Source organism: Serinus canaria, chromosome 23 (genome assembly GCF_022539315.1).
Source record: "Serinus canaria isolate serCan28SL12 chromosome 23, serCan2020, whole genome shotgun sequence".
Taxonomy (NCBI): Eukaryota; Metazoa; Chordata; class Aves; order Passeriformes; family Fringillidae; genus Serinus; species Serinus canaria.
The window spans coordinates 4266366-4283323 of NC_066336.1; the positions used below are offsets into that span (position 1 = coordinate 4266366).

General features: G+C 53.9%; 1 protein-coding gene across 1 annotated transcript in view; it reads left to right on the forward strand.

Moving 5' to 3' along the window:
• CSMD2 (CUB and Sushi multiple domains 2) overlaps positions 1 to 16958 on the forward strand; it is a 238452-nt gene that overhangs the window by 148084 nt on the left and 73410 nt on the right. The window contains 9 exon segments of the mRNA XM_050983373.1: positions 946 to 1084; positions 2007 to 2194; positions 3126 to 3314; positions 3862 to 3978; positions 6586 to 6801; positions 8724 to 8912; positions 12496 to 12665; positions 14177 to 14333; positions 14922 to 15113. Of these exon segments, the coding sequence (XP_050839330.1) occupies positions 946 to 1084; positions 2007 to 2194; positions 3126 to 3314; positions 3862 to 3978; positions 6586 to 6801; positions 8724 to 8912; positions 12496 to 12665; positions 14177 to 14333; positions 14922 to 15113 (1557 nt within the window).

Sequence of the window (16958 nt, forward strand, 5' to 3'; positions counted from 1 at the left end):
ATGGGGATATTGGGGCTGGCACAGTTTGGAATGGCACAGGGCCATGGGGACATTGGGGTGGCGCAGGGGCGTGGGGACATGGGGCTGGCACAGGGGCATGGGGATATTTGGGCTGGCACAGTTTGGGATGGCACAGGGCCATGGGGACATTGGGGTGGCGCAGGGGCATGGGGATATGGGACTGGCACGGGGTGTGGGCACATTGGGGTGGCACAGGGACGTGGGGACATGGGGGTGGCACAGGGCCATGGGGACATTGGGGTGGCACAGGGGCGTGGGAACATTGGGGTGGCACAGGGCCATGGTGCCATTGGGGTGGCACAGTTTGGGCTGGCACAGGGCCATGGTGCCATTGGGGCTGGCCCCGGGTCCCTCCTTGCAGGACCAAACCTGGCTGCTCTGGGTTTTTGTGCCCCTGGGCTCTCAGACCCCGTGTCCTTTCCCCAGACAGCGCCTGCAGCTCCTGCTGGTGGCCCCGGGGTGCCATGAATGCCCTGCTCTGGGGCTGTCCCTGGTGGCAGCAGAGCCACCACTCAATCAGCAGGGCTGGCAGGGATTTCTGTGGCACCTGGAGTGCCAGGTGACCTCGCAGGTTCCTCTGCTCTCACATCCAACCATCATTTCACAGCCCAGGGTCAGCCCTGCTGCCTCCAGGGGGCTCTGGCTGCACTTGGGGCTGGAAAAGGAATTTCTGAGCATTTCTTGGTGGTTCCATCTGGCTCTGGGGGTTTTTAACTCGTGGGGGGACAGAAATGCAGGGAAGGGGTTCAAGGGTGGGCACATCTCAGGGTGCTGCAGCTCTGGCACATTCCCACCCCAGTTTTAGGGATCTGGCACTCAGGGATGTGGTTTAGAGGTGGAATTGGCAGGGCTGGGCTGGATGAGCCTCAAGGTCTTTTCCAGCCTGGATAATGGTGGGATTTGTGTCCTTTTTTGTGTCCCCAGCACCCTGTGGGGGCCACCTGACGTCCCCCAGTGGAACCATCCTGTCCCCAGGCTGGCCTGGCTTCTACAAGGACTCGCTCAGCTGTGCCTGGGTCATCGAGGCCCAGCCTGGCTACCCCATCAAGATCACCTTTGACAGGTGCTCACCACCATGGGCAGCCCCCAAATCCCCTGGATCTTCCCCCAAATCCCTTGGCCCTGCCCCCAAATTCCCTTTATCAGCCCCCAAATTCACTTTATGTGCCCCCAAATCCCCTGGCTCTGCCCCTAAATTCCCTTTATCTACCCCCAAATCCCTGCTCTGACCCCAAATCCCCTGGATCTGACCCCAAATTCCCTTCTCTGCCCCCAAATCCCCTTTATCTGCCCCCAAATCCCCTGGCCCTGCCCCCAAGTCCCTGCTCTGCCCCCAAATCCCAGCTCTGGGTGCTTTTGGTGGTTCCGAGGTGCAGCCAAGAGAGGGGAGGGAGCTGCTCCCCCTCCTGCCTGGCTCGGAGCTCCTCCCCTCTCCCTTTGCCATCCCTGAGCTCCTGGCAGGGAATTAAAACTCCCCCAGCCCTGGGGTGGCTGTGCCGTGTCTGAGCCCCTCCTGCTCCTTTTCAGGGGGGTTTTGGGCACTTTTTGGGGAGCTGAGCTGCCACACATTCCTTGGCTGGGGGGAGCAGCAGGGAATGCTGAGTGGTTTGGATTTCCTGGCTGGGTGGGAGGGCTTCTTCAGGCTTGTGGATGGATCTAAATCCAAATATCCTGAAAATCAGCTGCTGGGTGGATTCCTGGCAGTGCCAGCAGTGCCCCAGAGAGCAGAGAGGAGCTGCCACTGCCACCCCTGCTGTGACATTTGGGGCTCCGTGGCTCTTCCAGCCCTGGTTCCTTTGCTGCCTCAGCACCTGGGCAACTTTTGAGGTGGGGTCCAGCAGGTGAAGAGGTGAAAAGAGCCCCAAACCTGTGTGAGGTGCCCTCAGGCAGCAGAAAGGAGCCAGCCCTGCTCCCATGGTGCTTCCAGGAGGGAATGAGGAGCAGGGAGCAGTGCTGGGCTTTCATTTCCCTCCTGTCCCTTCCAGGTTCAAGACAGAGGTGAACTATGACACCCTGGAGGTGAGGGATGGCCGCTCCTACTCCTCCCCCCTGATTGGGGTCTATGATGGCACCCAGGTGCCCCAGTTCCTGATCAGCACCAGCAACCACCTCTACCTGCTCTTCACCACGGACAAGAGCCACTCTGACATCGGCTTCCAGATCAGATATGAAAGTGAGGGCCCCTTTTCATGCAATTCCCTGCAATTCCCAGTCTCCAGCAGGGTCCCCTCAGCCTCCTCAGGGTCCCCTGGGTTTGTTTTCCCTGTGCCAGGCAGCTCACCCTGCTCAAGGAAGGTGCTGCCAGTGGAGGAGCAGTTTCTGCTTTTCCTGGCACCCCCAACTGGTTTGGCCTCCCCTCCCTTGGGGGAATTCCCTCTCTCCATCCCCTCCTTTCAGGGATTTCCCTCTCTCTCTTTCCTCCTCTCATTTGGAGGATTTCTCTCTCTCCATCCCCTCATTTCAGGGATTTCCCCTCTCTATTTCCTCCTCTCCATTTGAAGATTTTCCTTTCTCCACCTCTCACTTTTGGGATTTTCCTCTCTCCATCCCCTAATTTCATGGATTTCCCTTTCTCCCTTTCCTCCTCTCACTTTGAGGAATTCCCTCTCTCCATCCCCTCATTTCAGGGATTTTCCTCTCTCTCTTTCCTCCTCTCCATTTGAGGATTTCCCTGTCTCCATCCTCTCACTTTTGGGATTTTTCTCTCTCCGTTTCCTCCCCTCTCTTGGGGCAATTCCCTCTCTCCATCCCCTCATTTCAGGAATTCCCTCTCTCCATCCCCTCCCTTGAGGAATTCCCTCTCTCCATCCCCTCCCTTGAGGAATTCCCTCTCTCCATCCCCTCCCTTGAGGAATTCCCTCTCTCCATCCCCTCATTTCAGGAATTCCCTCTCTCCATCCCCTCCCTTGAGGAATTCCCTCTCTCCATCCCCTCATTTCAGGAATTCCCTCTCTCCATCCCCTCCCTTGAGCAATCCCCTGTCTCCCTCCCACCCTGTGACCTTGGGGACACCCACGGAGCCTTGGGGTGACGCCAGGCTGGGCTGGCCTTGCCCTGAGCCCGCGGGTGCCCAGCTGAGGGCCGTGCCCTGCTCTCTGTGCCAGCTGTGAAGCTGCAGTCCGACCACTGCCTGGACCCGGGCATCCCGGTCAACGGGCAGCGCCACGGCAACGACTTCTACGTGGGAGCCCTGGTGACATTCAGCTGTGACCCTGGCTACACCCTGAGTGACACCGAGGCCCTGGAGTGCGAGCCCAACTTCCAGTGGAGCCGGCCCCTGCCCAGCTGTGAGGGTGAGGGGAGCTCTGGCTCGGGATGGGCTTGGGGCTGGGGTGGGAATATCCGGAGGTGGATCCCACAGGGATGGTGGTTCCAGCTGCTGGAAACCCTTCCCCTGCACACCCACTGCCAAAGAGCAGCTGGAGAGCTCCCAGTGGGTTTAATCCATGGGTTTTGTTGGATTTTGGGGGTCTGTCCATGAATTTTGTTGGGTTTTGGGGGTCTATCTGTGTATTTTGTTGGATTTTGGGGGTCTGTTCATGAATTTTGTTGGATTTTGGGGGTCTTTCCATGGGTTTAGTTGGATTTTGGGGGTCTTTCCATGTGTTTAGTTGGATTTTGGGGGTCTGTCCATGAATTTTGTTGGGTTTTGGGGGTCTATCCTTGTATTTTGTTGGATTCTGTCCAACAAACCCCAGTTTGGATTGATCAGATTTGGGTCCACCATTATTTTTTGTTGCATTTTCCCGGGTTGGGTTTTGCTTTTCCTTTTTCCTCCCAGCTCACGAAAGATTCTGGATTATTAAACTCTTTCTCTCCCTTTTCCTGGTGTGTTCCCAGCTCTCTGTGGGGGCTACATCCGTGGCTCCAGCGGCACCATCCTCTCCCCGGGCTTCCCTGATTTTTATCCCAACAACTTGAACTGCACGTGGACGATAGAAACATCCCATGGCAAAGGTGAGGAGAGCACTGAGCAGTGGGAGGGGAATTTCTCCCTGTGGGATCCAGGAGTTCCTCTCAGGAATGATGATTCCGTTGTCCCTGGGCAAGATCCAGAGGGTTTGGTGTCACCTTTTAAAGGGACAATTCTTACCTTGCTGTTATCTCCTGTTCCAGACCTTTGTGGCCTCGTGTTGAAAGCCAGGGTGTGGTGCAGATATCCTGACACCCTTCCCTGTCACAGAGGGGTTGGAGGAGGTGCTCAGCTCCTCCCCTCCAAGGTTTTTTGGGAATATCTCCCCCCACCCCAGTCCTGGAATTGCCCCAGCTGCTCCAACAATTCTTTTCCTGTGGCACTTCGTGGACTCCCAGGCTGTGGAGTTTAAAAGCAGTTTAATTTTAAAGGTATTTAAATTAAAGAGAGACCATTCTTTTTAATCTCACTGCTTCAAAGTGATTTCTTTCCCCCTCTGATTTGTTTGGCTGTTTCTTCTGCAGAAAATGGGGGGAGAAAAAACAAAACCAGCCCAACCTTGTGTTTGCAGAGATGTTTTGTGCCACAGTAAATTGCAGACCAGAGCAAAGGTTTAATTGGTCACAAATCCTTTAAAATGAGGTTGTAATTAGCCCTTTTTGAGCAGCTCCACAACCCTTCAGTGCTGGAGGAACCTCCTGCCCTCTGCTTGGAGTTTTTGCTTTAAAAAATTTGGATTTTGGGCAAGTTCTCCAGGATAACTGAATTGTCCTTGTGCTGATTTCTGTTCCTTGGGCTGGGTTTGCTACAGCTGAGGGTATAAACTTGCTCACAGGGGAGAATGAAGTCATTTTGCATTCCCCACACCCCAGTTTTCAGGTCAGATCCATTTCTGGTTTGTGCTTCTGGTAGAAATTACAAACAATTTGGAAGCTCTTGGAAGTTTCCTGCTTTTGTGGAATTTTGCAGGGTTGGGGGGAGAAGGAATGAGACTAAAAATTGTTCTCCACAGAATGGATATAAAGAAAGAATTATCAAGGTCAGGCCTGAGCTTTGGGTCATAAAAATCCTTCTGAAGGGCAGTAAAGGGATCAAGGTTGGGGTGATCCCACAATTCCTTCATTCCCAATCCCATGGGGAAAGCTCCTTGCTGCTTTCCAGCCTCTCTGGGAAGGGAAGAGCTCCACGTGAGCAGCAAACCTCCAGGAAGAGCTTGGGGAGGGCCAGGGATGGATAAATGGAATATTCAGCTGGGATTTGGTGCTGTGGGGTTGGAAATTGGATCTCCAGAGCTTTCCCTGATCTCCAGAAATTACCAGGGAGTGGGCAGCAAGGAGGAGGATCTTCCTCTGGGCTTTCCTTGCAGGTTTCCTGCTCTTTCTTTGGGATGCTGTGTTTTGGGAATGGTGGGATGCAGAGCCAGCCCTTGGGGTGGGAATTACTGGGTTCAAGGGAATATCCTGGTCAAACCAAGCAGGGATCTCTCCCAAAGCCCAGATTCCATCCTGGGGTGTCCTGGAGGGGTCTGTGTCTCTCCAGGGGGGTTTTGAGCAGGAGAAATCCCAATCCCACCCCAGCAGGGCCTCCGGAGCCTGCTCTGAGCTGGGAGATCAGGGTGGAAAAATCCATCTAAATGCAAAAAAGGTTTTTTATTGCTTGGCATCTCCTTGCCTTGTTAAGCTGGTGTGACAATGCTGTGACAGAGTTTCTGAGCTCAGATCCTGCCTGGCTCTGCCCTCACTGCCATTTTTTTTTTCTGTTGATTTTTTTTTTAATTTTATTTTTTATTTTATTTCCGAGCTGGAATTATTTCCCAGAGAATGAGTGTTTCTAATGGTGTTTGAATTCCAGCATGAAAAATCACCTGGCTGGAGGCTCCTGCAGGAGCCTGAAGTGCTTCCCATTGTGTGTCTGGAGGTGTGAAGGGGACTTTGAGTAATCCATTCCTCCTCTCTGGCTCATTCACAAATGCAGCAAGGTCACAGCCTCCTCCCCAAACGTTTCAAATTGAATTTGGGAGGAAGAGGCAAAATAGTCTGGCTGTGTTTGAGCTGGGATTTCCGTGGCTGGAGCTGCTGTGGGGTTTATTTTGGGCAAGAAAAGGTGAATAAAAGTAGGGTTCAGGGGAAGGTGTCCCTTCCCGTGGTAGGGGGGGTGGAATAAAACAGTTTTTGAGGTCATTCCCACCCAAGTTCTCTGACTTCGTGGGAAGGTCCTTGCAGCTGCACCACTGACACACTTCTGGGAAAGCCTCCCTGACCTTGAGGCTGGGATTAAATCCTGCTTTTTCCAGGCAGGAATTCCTTCTGGAACCTGCTTGGTTTTGAGCCCTGCCAGCTCCAGCCTTGCTGCTCTTGCTCTCCATTTCAAAGTCACTTTTAGAATAAAAGGCTCCCCTGGGCTGCTCCCTCAGCTGCTGCTCTGTGCCTGGAGCAGGTCGGTGTCACCCTGACAAGGGCACAGGAATCCAACATTTCCAGAGCCTGTCCCTGCTCCGGGCCTGCTCCCACCCCCCAGCTTTGGGGTTTTTATTGATTCCATTTCCACCAGAACCAAACCCAGGATTGCAGTGGGATTTCCCCCTGCCCTGGGTGGGGAGCAGGGCTTGGGCACTGGGGTGACTCCAGCCGTGCTTCCCTCTCTCCCTGCAGGTGTGTTCTTCACCTTCCACACCTTCCACCTGGAGAATGGCCACGATTACCTGCTGATCACAGAGAACTCCAGCTTTGCCCAGCCCCTGCAGCAGCTGACGGGCTCGCGGCTGCCGGCCCCGCTCAGCGCGGGGCTCTTCGGCAACTTCTCGGCCCAGATCCGCCTCATCTCCGACTTCTCCATGTCCTACGAGGGCTTCAACATCACCTTCTCAGGTGACAGCAGCTGCCCAAGCCTTCCCTCTGTCCCTTCCTTCCCTCTGTCCTTCTCTTCCTTCTGTGCCTCCCTTCCTTCTTTCCCTTATTTTCTTTCCCTTTGCTCCTCCCTTCTCCCCATTTCCTCCCTTCCCTTTTCCTCCCTTCCTTTTCTCCCTTCCCTTTTCCACTCATTCCTTTTCCTCCCTTTCTTTTTCCTCCTCCTCCTTTTCTTCCTTCCCCTTTCCTCCCTTCCCCTTTTCCTCCTTCCCCCTTTCTTCCTTCCCCTTTTCCTTCCTTTCCTTTGCCTCCCTTTCCTTTTCCTCCCTTCCCTTTTCCTCCCTTCCCTTTCCCCCTTTTCCCCCTTTCCCCTCTTTTTTCTTTGCTGTGCTACCAGACAGGAGCCCCCTCCTGCTGCACCCAGCAGGGCTCTGGGGGTCCCAGATTTTCCAGACTCCCTCCAGGAGTCAGGAGGAGGCTGAGGGCAGCAATTCCTGCCCAGAGGAGTTCCAGCCATGCCGCTGATGGTGGCTCTGAGTGGGTGTGCTGATCCAAAATGCAGATTTTTCACAGGAAATCCTGATTTTTCAGCAGCTGTCGGTCAGGAGGAGTGTGGGGACTTGGGAGAGGGACCCAAAAAGGGACATGTGGCACTGCAGGGCAGCTGATGGCTCTGGGGGTGAAGGGCAGGAGGTGTTGGCTGTGTCCTCTGGGCTGGAGTGCTCCAGGTGACTCCCAAGTGCTGCCATTCCAGGGAATGTCAATCTTTGAGTGCCCCAGAGGCCATTCCCTACAACAGCCAGTGAAGGGCAGGAGCTTTATTGCTGTTCTTCCTCTGTCCCTGTGTCCTTCCCAGTCCTGAGCTGCCACTTCAGCGCCCAGGGAAGCAGAGAAATTCCCATTTTTCCTGTGGAGCTTGGTCTGGCACCCTCCCTAACGGGCAGAGCTGTTGCCATAGATGCAGCTCAAACCTGGCTCCCAGTGCCTTTGTTCCTGGCCTCTGAAGTCAGGGATTTGCATGTGGAAACCAGTCAGAAAATTTCCAATTAACTCCCATTTTGATGAGGGGAAAATGGCTTTTTGCCTTTCAAAAGCTCGCCTCTAATTATAACTCTCATTTTCAGTGGATTTCAAGGTTTCTTTCCTATCTTGAAAAGCAAAACCAGGAGTCAGTTCTATTTTTAGCTCCCTTTACATATATATATATATGTTAACACACAGGCTTTGGACTGGGAGGTTTTGCCAAAAACACCCTCAGAAGAGTTTTCCTTCAGGCTGGTGTGGGGTCAGGGATGTGAGTTTGGCTGCTGGCCAGAATCCTAGGTGACCTTTCTTGGAGCAGCAGCTTCAGTGTCCTCCTGCATCCCCTGAGCAGGATCATCCATTTCCAGGATTAGAAATGGAGAGGCAGCAGAAATCCCTCCCTGAGCCATCCATCCTCTCTGGGCTGCAGCACGGGGACAGTGACCGATCCCCACCCCTGTCACTGTGACAGGAGCTGGGACCTGCTGCCTTTGGAGGCGGTTGGGATGCAGGGGCCGGGGGGAGTGGGAGGTGGAGGGGGAAATTGGAATCCTGATGGATTCACTGCAGCTGCATCAAGGCTCAGAGCTCCCTTGGATACTTGTGGAATTTACAGGGAGGACAGAACTCCGGAGCTGTAGGTTGGGGGTGAAATCCAGGTGGATTTTCATGGCTTGGAATCCTGATGGATTCACTGCAGCTGGATCAAGACTCAGAGCTCCTTTAGGTCCTTGTGTCCTCTCCAGAGATTACAGAACCCCTGACCTGTAGGCTGGGGATGAAACCCAGGTGGATTTTCATGGATCCTGATGGATTCACTGCAGCTGGACCAAGGCTCGGAGCTCCCTTGGATCCTGGTCTCCTCTCCATGGAGGACAGAACCCATTTCCCACACCATAAAACCCATTTATCCCCTCCAGAATACGACCTGGAGCCGTGTGACGAGCCCGAGGTGCCGGCCTACAGCATCAGGAAGGGGCTGCAGTTCGGGGTGGGGGACGTGCTGAGCTTCTCCTGCTTCCCGGGGTACCGGCTGGAGGGCGCGGCGCGCATCACCTGCCTGGGCGGGCGGCGGCGTGTGTGGAGTTCGCCTCTGCCAAGGTGTGTTGGTAGGTGGTCATGTGCTTTCATTTTGCTTGGCTGGCCCCGCTGTGCTGCACTCCTGAGGTGGGCAGGGATGGATGGGAGCAGCCCTGGGGATGGGTGACATGCCTGGGATGGAGGGGTGACATTCCCTTGGGGTGGGTGGGTGACGTCCCTGGGATGGAGGGGTGACATTCCTGGGATGGGTGGGAGACATTCCTGGGATGGGTGGCATCCCCTGGGATGGAGGGGTGGCATCCCCTGGGATGGATGGGAGACATCCCCTGGAATGGTTGGGAGCACCCTTGGAATGGGTGACATCCGCCAGGGTAGATGGGAACACCCCTGGGGTGGATGGGTGATATCCCCTGGAATAGTTGGGAGCAGCCCCTGGGATGGGTGACATCCCTGGGACGGAGGGGTGACATTCCCTTGGGGTGGATGGGAGTGCCTCTGGGATGGGTGACATCCGCCACGGTAGAGGGGTGACATTCCCTTGGGGTGGAGGGATGACATCCCTGGGATCGATGGGTGACATCCCCGGGATGGATGGGAGACATTCCTGGGATGGGTGACATCTCTGGGATGGATGGGAGCACCCCTAGGATGGGTGACATCCCCTAGGATGGAGGGATGACATCCCTGGGATGGATGGGTGACGTCCCCGGATGGATGGGAGACATTACTGGGATGGATGGGAGCACTCCTGGGATGGATGGTGACATCCACCAGGGTAGATGGGAGCACCCCTGGGATGGAGGGGTGGCATCCCCTGGGATGGATGGGTGACATCCCTGGGATGGCTGGGAGCACCCCTAGAATGGGTGGGTGACACCCCCAGGGTGGATGGGAGCACCCCTGGGATGGGTGGGTGACATCCCTGGGATGGATGGGAGCACCCCTGGGATGGGTGGGTGACACCCCCAGGGTGGATGGGAGCACCCCTGGGATGGGTGGGTGACACCCCCAGGGATGGTTGGGAGCACCCCTGGGATGGGTGGGTGACATCCCTGGGATGGTTGGGAGCACCCCTGGGATGGGTGGGTGACATCCCCCAGGATGGGACCGATCAGAGCAGGGTTGGGGAGATGCTCCAGGCCTTGGCACAAAGATGTCCCACCTTTTTTTTCACACCTTTTTTTGGTGTAGAATTCCAAGGGGAAATCCTTCCCAGCTCTGCCCACCCAGAGCCTGAGGGACTCCTCCAGGTCAGGCAGGGCAGGGCTCTCCCCTGGTGGCCAGCCCTGCTCAGGAGATTGTCCTGAGCTCTGGGTGACCCTTGAGGGATTGCAGGGCACAGCTCCCCAGCAGAGCCAGCTGTGCTCCTGGATTTCCCAGCTCTGCTGAGCTCTGGGGCCTCATCCTGCTGGGACAGGCAGGAAGAACAACCAGGCTGCAGATAAAGCTCATCAGGGGAATGAAAATCAAACCCAAAATCATTCCCAGAGCTTTGAACTGGAGCCTCAGACAGCAGCACTGAGGGGACGCCCTGGCTGCTGTTCCTGGCTCAGAATTAACAGCTTGGCTTTGTCATAACAGGGCAAACTCAGGGCTGGTGGCCCAGAGCTCTGTGGCAGGGTGACAGCTCTGTCACAATGTCCCCTCTGCCTGCTCAGATCTGCCTGGGTAGGGATGGCAAAGAGAGACTGACTCATGAAGATCACAGGAGATTTAATTGCTTGTCCAGACACTCTGTATTCTGCTCCTGTCCTGGAGATGGTCTGGGGAGAGCTCAGAGTGGTTTTTGTTCCTCTGTCCAAGCCCTGTGGCCAGGACAGCTCCTTGAGATGTCCCCAGCATTGTCCCTGGGGAACCTGTGCCAAAATCCTGCCTTTCATCCATGGCAAGAGCAGAGGACAAAGAGTCACCTCCAAAGAGCCTCCTCTGGGTGCATCTGCTGCTTAACCCTTCCCTGGAGGAGCAGCAGAGCCAGGAGCTGCCCTGGGATGGTTCCCTCAGCTCCAGGAGCTGCCCTGGGATGGTTCCCTCCCCTGGGATGGTTCCCTGAGCTCCAGGAGCTGCCCTGGGATGGTTCACTCACTTCCAGGAGCTGCTCTGGGGTGGTTCCCTCACCTGGGATGGTTCCCTCATTTCCAGGAGCTGTTCTGGGATGGTTCACTCACTTCCAGGAGCTGCTCTGGGATGGTTCCCTGCTCTGGGATGGTTCCCTTCCCTGGGATGGTTCCCTCAGCTCCAGGAGCTTTTCTGGGATGGTTCCCTCACTTCCAGGAGCTGCTCTGGGGTGGTTCCCTCCCCTGGGATGGTCCCCTCATCTCCAGGAGCTGTGAGAACTCAGGGCCATTAGACTGATCCCAAAAAGTGCCCTGGGGGGACTTTGGAGTGCCTGTCCCCAGCCCTGCCTGCACAGCCCCAGAGGAGCAGGCAGCCAGTGTTTGACAGCAGAAAATCTTGCAGGGTAAACAGGCTGGGAAAACAGTGAGTCACGGCTGGCTCGTGTGGGAGCTCGGCAGGAGGAACAGAAAATCCTCAGCGTGGGGTTGTTCTGAGGCAGATCCACTCAAATTTCTACAGATTCACACAGATTCCTATCCATTTCCCACAGATTTTCTGCAGATCCACGCAGATGTCACAGAGATTCACACAGATTTACATTTGCACAGATTCTTCACAGATTCCCCACAGATCCCCCCAAATTCCCACAGATTTCCCACAGATCCACACAGATTTCCCAGAGATTCACACAGATTTCCCAGAGATTCACACAGATCACCCCAAATTCCCACAGATTCCCCACAGATCCACACAGATTTCCCAGAGATTCCCACAGATTTGTATTTGCACAGATTCCCCCCAAATTCCCCAGATTTACATTTACACAGATTCTGAAGGAGGAGAGAAGCCTGGCTAGAAAATGTGATGGAAAAGGGGACAGTCTGCAGGTTGTAGTGAGTACCAACAGGTTGTAGTGAATACCAACAGATTGTAGTGAATAACAAGAGGTTGTAGTGAGTACCAATAGGTTGTAGTGACTACCAATAGGTTGTAGTGAATACCAATGGGTTGTAGTGAGTACCAACATGTTATAGTGAGTACCAGCAGGTTGTAGTGAGTACCAAGAAGTTATAGTGAGTACCAACGGGTTGTAGTGAGTACCAGCAGGTTGTAGTGAGTACCAACGGGTTGCAGTGAATACTTACGGGTTGTAGTGAGTACCAAGAAGTTATAGTGAATACCAACAGGTTGTAGTGAGTACCAACGGGTTGTAGTGAGTACCAGCAGGTTGTAGTGAGTACCAAGAAGTTATAGTGAGTACCAACGGGTTGTAGTGAGTACCAGCGGGTTGTAGTGAGTACCAGCGGGTTGTAGTGAGTACCAAGAAGTTATAGTGAATACCAACAGGTTGTAGTGAGTACCACCGGGTTGTAGTGAGTACCAAGAAGTTATAGTGAGTACCAGCAGGTTGTAGTGAGTACCAGCGGGTTGTAGTGACTACCAACGGGTTGTAGTGAGTACCAAGAGGGAGCAGCGCTTTCCTTGCTGCTGCAGGAAGGGCTGAGCAGCTGTGGCCTCCAGAGGAGGCTCCTGCCTGTGTGGTGTGGCCAGGAGCTGCGTGGGGTCACTGAAATGTGCCTTTGTGTCTCGGTGCAGCTGAGTGTGGCTCCTCTGTGACGGGGACCCAGGGTGTGCTGCTGTCCCCCAACTACCCCCTCAACTACAACAACAACCACGAGTGCATCTACTCCATCCAGAGCCAGCCTGGCAAGGGCATCCAGCTGAAAGCCAGGACCTTCGAGCTGGAGGCAGGAGATGTCCTCAAGGTAATTCTGGCTCGGGCAGTGGAGAGCAGCATCTCTAAATGCTCTAAAATTTAGGTGGGATTAGGTGGGAGTGCCCTCTGTGTCACCCCCGTGCCATGGAGTGATTGCCATGGCAGTTTGGAAGCTCAAATTTCCTCCAGACCAGCTAAACTTCAGCTCTCACCTGTGGAATTGCTCAGGAAAAACTCCTCATCCATCAGAAGGGGGAGGGTTTGAGCATTATTTTAGTGCTTTGAAGAATCCAGGCTGGTTTGTCCCAAAAAGGGGCTGATTGAAATGCAGAGCTCCAGACTCTTCTGAGATTATTCAAGCTCCAGGACTCTGTGGAGAAGGAGACAAATCCAGGCTGAGTTTTTTATTAACCAAAGGAATGGTTTTGAAGGAGGCATTAATATTGCAAGGCTGTGCTGAGCCATCTTCCCAGGAATGCCTCTGTCCTCATTGAAGTGTCACACTCCAGGAGAGGTGTAATCCACGTTTCCAGCTCACAAATGACTGGAAAGGGAGAAAGATTTCCTGTTAATGCAAGGAATGTACTCCTTGTCAGAGGAATTACATTCTCTCAGCAGGTTTGTCATCAGCTGCTCATCTGAGGAGAGTTCCTATCGATCTCCACTGGTGAGCAGCTGCTCTTGGTCCTCACAAAAAGAAGGAAGAAAAAAAAAACCATTTGTGTTTTTCTTAAATCACAGCGAATTCAAGGCTCATCTCCGAGTCAGTCTGGGGGGATAAAAGTGCATTTTTTTCATCTCCTCAACTCTCTTTCCCAAGCTGCTCCTTGGGAAAGAGAGTTGAGGAGATGCAGCCCTGTGTGCAGAGTAAATCAGGGCTGAGGAGGAGGGTGCAGATCCCCCAGGGTGGAAATCCTGCTCCTCAGGTGGGCAGCACTGTGGAGTTTCATCAAGTCAGACTTTTAGTTGAGATCCCTGGGGCTCAGCTCACACTGCCTGAAGGATTTGACCCTGTTTGCACTTGTGGATGCAAGGACCACTCCTGGACCCCTGTGGGACAAATCCTGCAGGTTTAGAGTTGCTTTTCCAGGCTGATGCTGGAATTCAGAGTGGGGTTGGTTGTTTCCTTCCCTTTTCCCTCCAATACCCGGGATCAGCTCAGTGCCAGGAGCAAATTCCTTGATTTGAGGTGACCCCAAGTCAGGGCATTTATCAGGAGCTCCTGGCTCTTCCCAGGAAGCTGCTCCACCAAAAGAAAGCCAAAGGACAGCCCAGGGTGTTGCTGTGAGCAGAGAAGGGGCAAGGTGGGATAAATTCCTCATCATTTCTCTGTTCTAGAGCTCAGAGAAATCCTGGAATGGTTTGGGTGGGAAGGGACCTGAAGGATCATCCATGGGCAGGGACACCTTCCACTGTCCCAGGTTGTTCCAAGCCCTGTCCAGCCTGGCCTTGGAGACTTCCAGGGATCCAGGGGCAGCCAGAGCCTCTCTGGGCAGTGAGAGCCTCTCCTGGACCAGCACAGGAATGGCTTTTCCAGGCTGGATTCCTTGTCCCCCCCAGGTCTACGATGGCACCAACAGCTCTGCCCGGCTGCTGGGCACCTTCAGCCACTCGGAGCTGCTGGGCACCAGCATCAACAGCACCTCCAGCTCCATGTGGCTGGAGTTCATCACTGACTCCGCCAACACCAGCAAAGGCTTCGAGCTGCAGTTCTCCAGTGAGTTTCCATCCCATGTGGGCTGGCAGTCCCACAGGCCAAGGTGGATTTTTGGGTTTTTGTGTTGCACATGAGCAAAGAGTCCTTTCTGGGGTGATCTTGTACCCAAAGGGGAGTTGGATGTGGGAGAGCACAGAATCCCAGCATTCCTGAGGGTGGGAAAGCCCTCCAAGCCCATCCAGTCCAAGCTGTGCCCAGTCCCCACCTTGTCACTGAGTGCCACATGCAGCCATTCCTTGGACACCTCCAGGGATGGGCACTCCAAACCTCTCTGGGCAGTTCCAAGGCCTGACCATGCAGAAATTCCTCCTGGTGTCCAACCTGACCTCCCCTGGCACAGCTCAAGGCTTTTTCCTCTTCTCCTGTCCCTGTTCCCTGGGATCTGATCAAACCATTCCTATCAAGCCTGTGGTGATCCAGAAATTCAGATCAAAACTCCAACATGAATTAAAACCCCTCGAATTTCCAACATGGCCCTTTTGGTCCCCAGCACATCATTGTCAGAAGAAAACACCTCCATGGCTTTGTGTGAAACCCTCCTGGCTATGGAATTCCTGCTGCCAACAGCTGCCCTTCCTCCCTGTGCAGGTTTTGAGCTCATCAAGTGCGAGGACCCCGGCGTGCCCCAGTTTGGGTACAAGGTGCACGACGAGGGACACTTTGCTGGCAGCTCGGTGTCCTTCAGCTGTGACCCTGGCTACACCCTGAGAGGCACCAGGGTGCTGGTGTGCCTGACTGGGGAGAGGAGAGCCTGGGACCAGCCCCTGCCGACCTGTGTGGGTGAGACACCTTCTTCTCCTCCTCCTTCTCCTTTTCCTCCTTCTCCTTTTCCTCCTTCTCCTTCTCCTTTTCCTCCTCCTCCTTCTCCTTTTCCTCCTCCTCCTTTTCCTCCTTCTCCTTTTCCTCCTTCTCCTTTTCCTCCTTCTCCTTTTGCTCCTCCTCCTTTTCCTCCTTCTCCTCCTCCTCCTTCTCCTTTTCCTCCTTCTCCTTCTCCTTTTCCTCCTTCTCCTTCTCCTTTTCCTCGCGTCTCCTGTCCTCCTGTCACCTAACGGTCCTTTCCTCCCTTCTCCTCTCCTTCCTCCTCCTCACTCCTCTCAGTTCCTCCTATCTCCTCCTCCTCCTTCTCCTTTTCCTCCTTCTCCTTTTGCTCCTCCTCCTTTTCCTCCTTCTCCTTTTCCTCCTTCTCCTTTTCCTCCTTCTCCTTTTTCTCCTTCTCCTCCTCCTCCCTCTCCTCCTTCTCCTCCTCCAGCTCCTCCAGGGAGAGATTTCCTTGGATCCCACACCCTGAACATCCTTGCTCCCTGCTTTGCTGACCCACTGACATTAACTCTGCTGTTAATTGCACCTGCACTAATTAAGTTCTGTGTGGTGAGGGTCCTTGAGATGGAGACAATTCCTACTCTGCCAAAACTTCCAGGAAGTGATTTCCTTGGATCCCACACCCTGAACACCTTCTGTCCCTGCTTTGCTCATCCATGTGACATTAACTCTCATATTAATTGCATCTGCACTAATTAATATGTGGTGAGGACCCTGTCTGAGGCACCTCGAGATGGAGACACCTCCTGCTCCTCCAGGAAATTATTTCCTTGTGGATTCCCCACCCTGACCACGCTTTGCTGATCCATTGACATTAACTCTGCTAATTGCCCATCTGCACTAATTAATGTGAGGATCTTGTGTGACATAGAGAGCACCTGGAGCAGCTTTAACACGAAACACTCTGCCCTAACACCCATTTGACAAGGGCTTTTTGCTTCCTTGTGCTGCTCCAGCCCTTGTCCTTTCACTCTGGACACGCTGAAGTGTCACCTCCTGATAGTGACATCAACGTGTGTTGATGTGACAGCTCAGAGCCAGGTTTATTTGAGAGCTGCCTGACACCTGATCCCATCCCCAGACATTTCAATTCCCTTTGCAGAGTTCCCTTGTCACCCTCAGCTCTTGCTGCTTGGGGAGTTCTGGTTTGGGGTTTGGTGTGTTCAATGAATGGGGCTGATTGCTGATTCCTGTCCTGCTGTGCCCAGCACGTGGGGGACTTGTTGGACACTGAGTCCCCTGGGAGATCTCCACACCCAGGGATGTGCTCAGCCCCTGGCACTCCGTGTTCTCTCTCCCAGGAGGCAGGACCGTTCCTTGGCTGGGATTTCAGCCTCATTTATGGATGTGAAAAGATAAATCTCTGTCATCTGTGCGTTTTCTTAACCTTCACCCTGTTTGCTCTTCATGTGTTGGATGTGAGGCCGTGTCTGAGCGTGTGGAAATTAAAAAGAAATGAAAGAAAACCGAAAGAAATGAAAATTACAGAATTTGAATGGATATGTTATGGAAATTACTCCAAATCCCCACATTCTTTGCAGTTCATTTACAGCGACATTTACAAGTTCTTTGGCTTCTTATCCTTCATTTTCTGCTGAATCCAAGCAGAGGAGCAGAGCTCCTTCACCCCCACGTGTGGAGCAGGGAAGCAGGATCCTGCCAGGCTCTGCCTTTGCTCCCTGGGGATTCAGAAAGGTGCAGGGAAGCTTTGCCAGGTGTTCAGACCGAGCACAGAAATGCAGAATAATTTTGATAACTCAGCTGAACTCAACGATTCTCTTCATCTTTGTAAGCTTTTAGAATCCC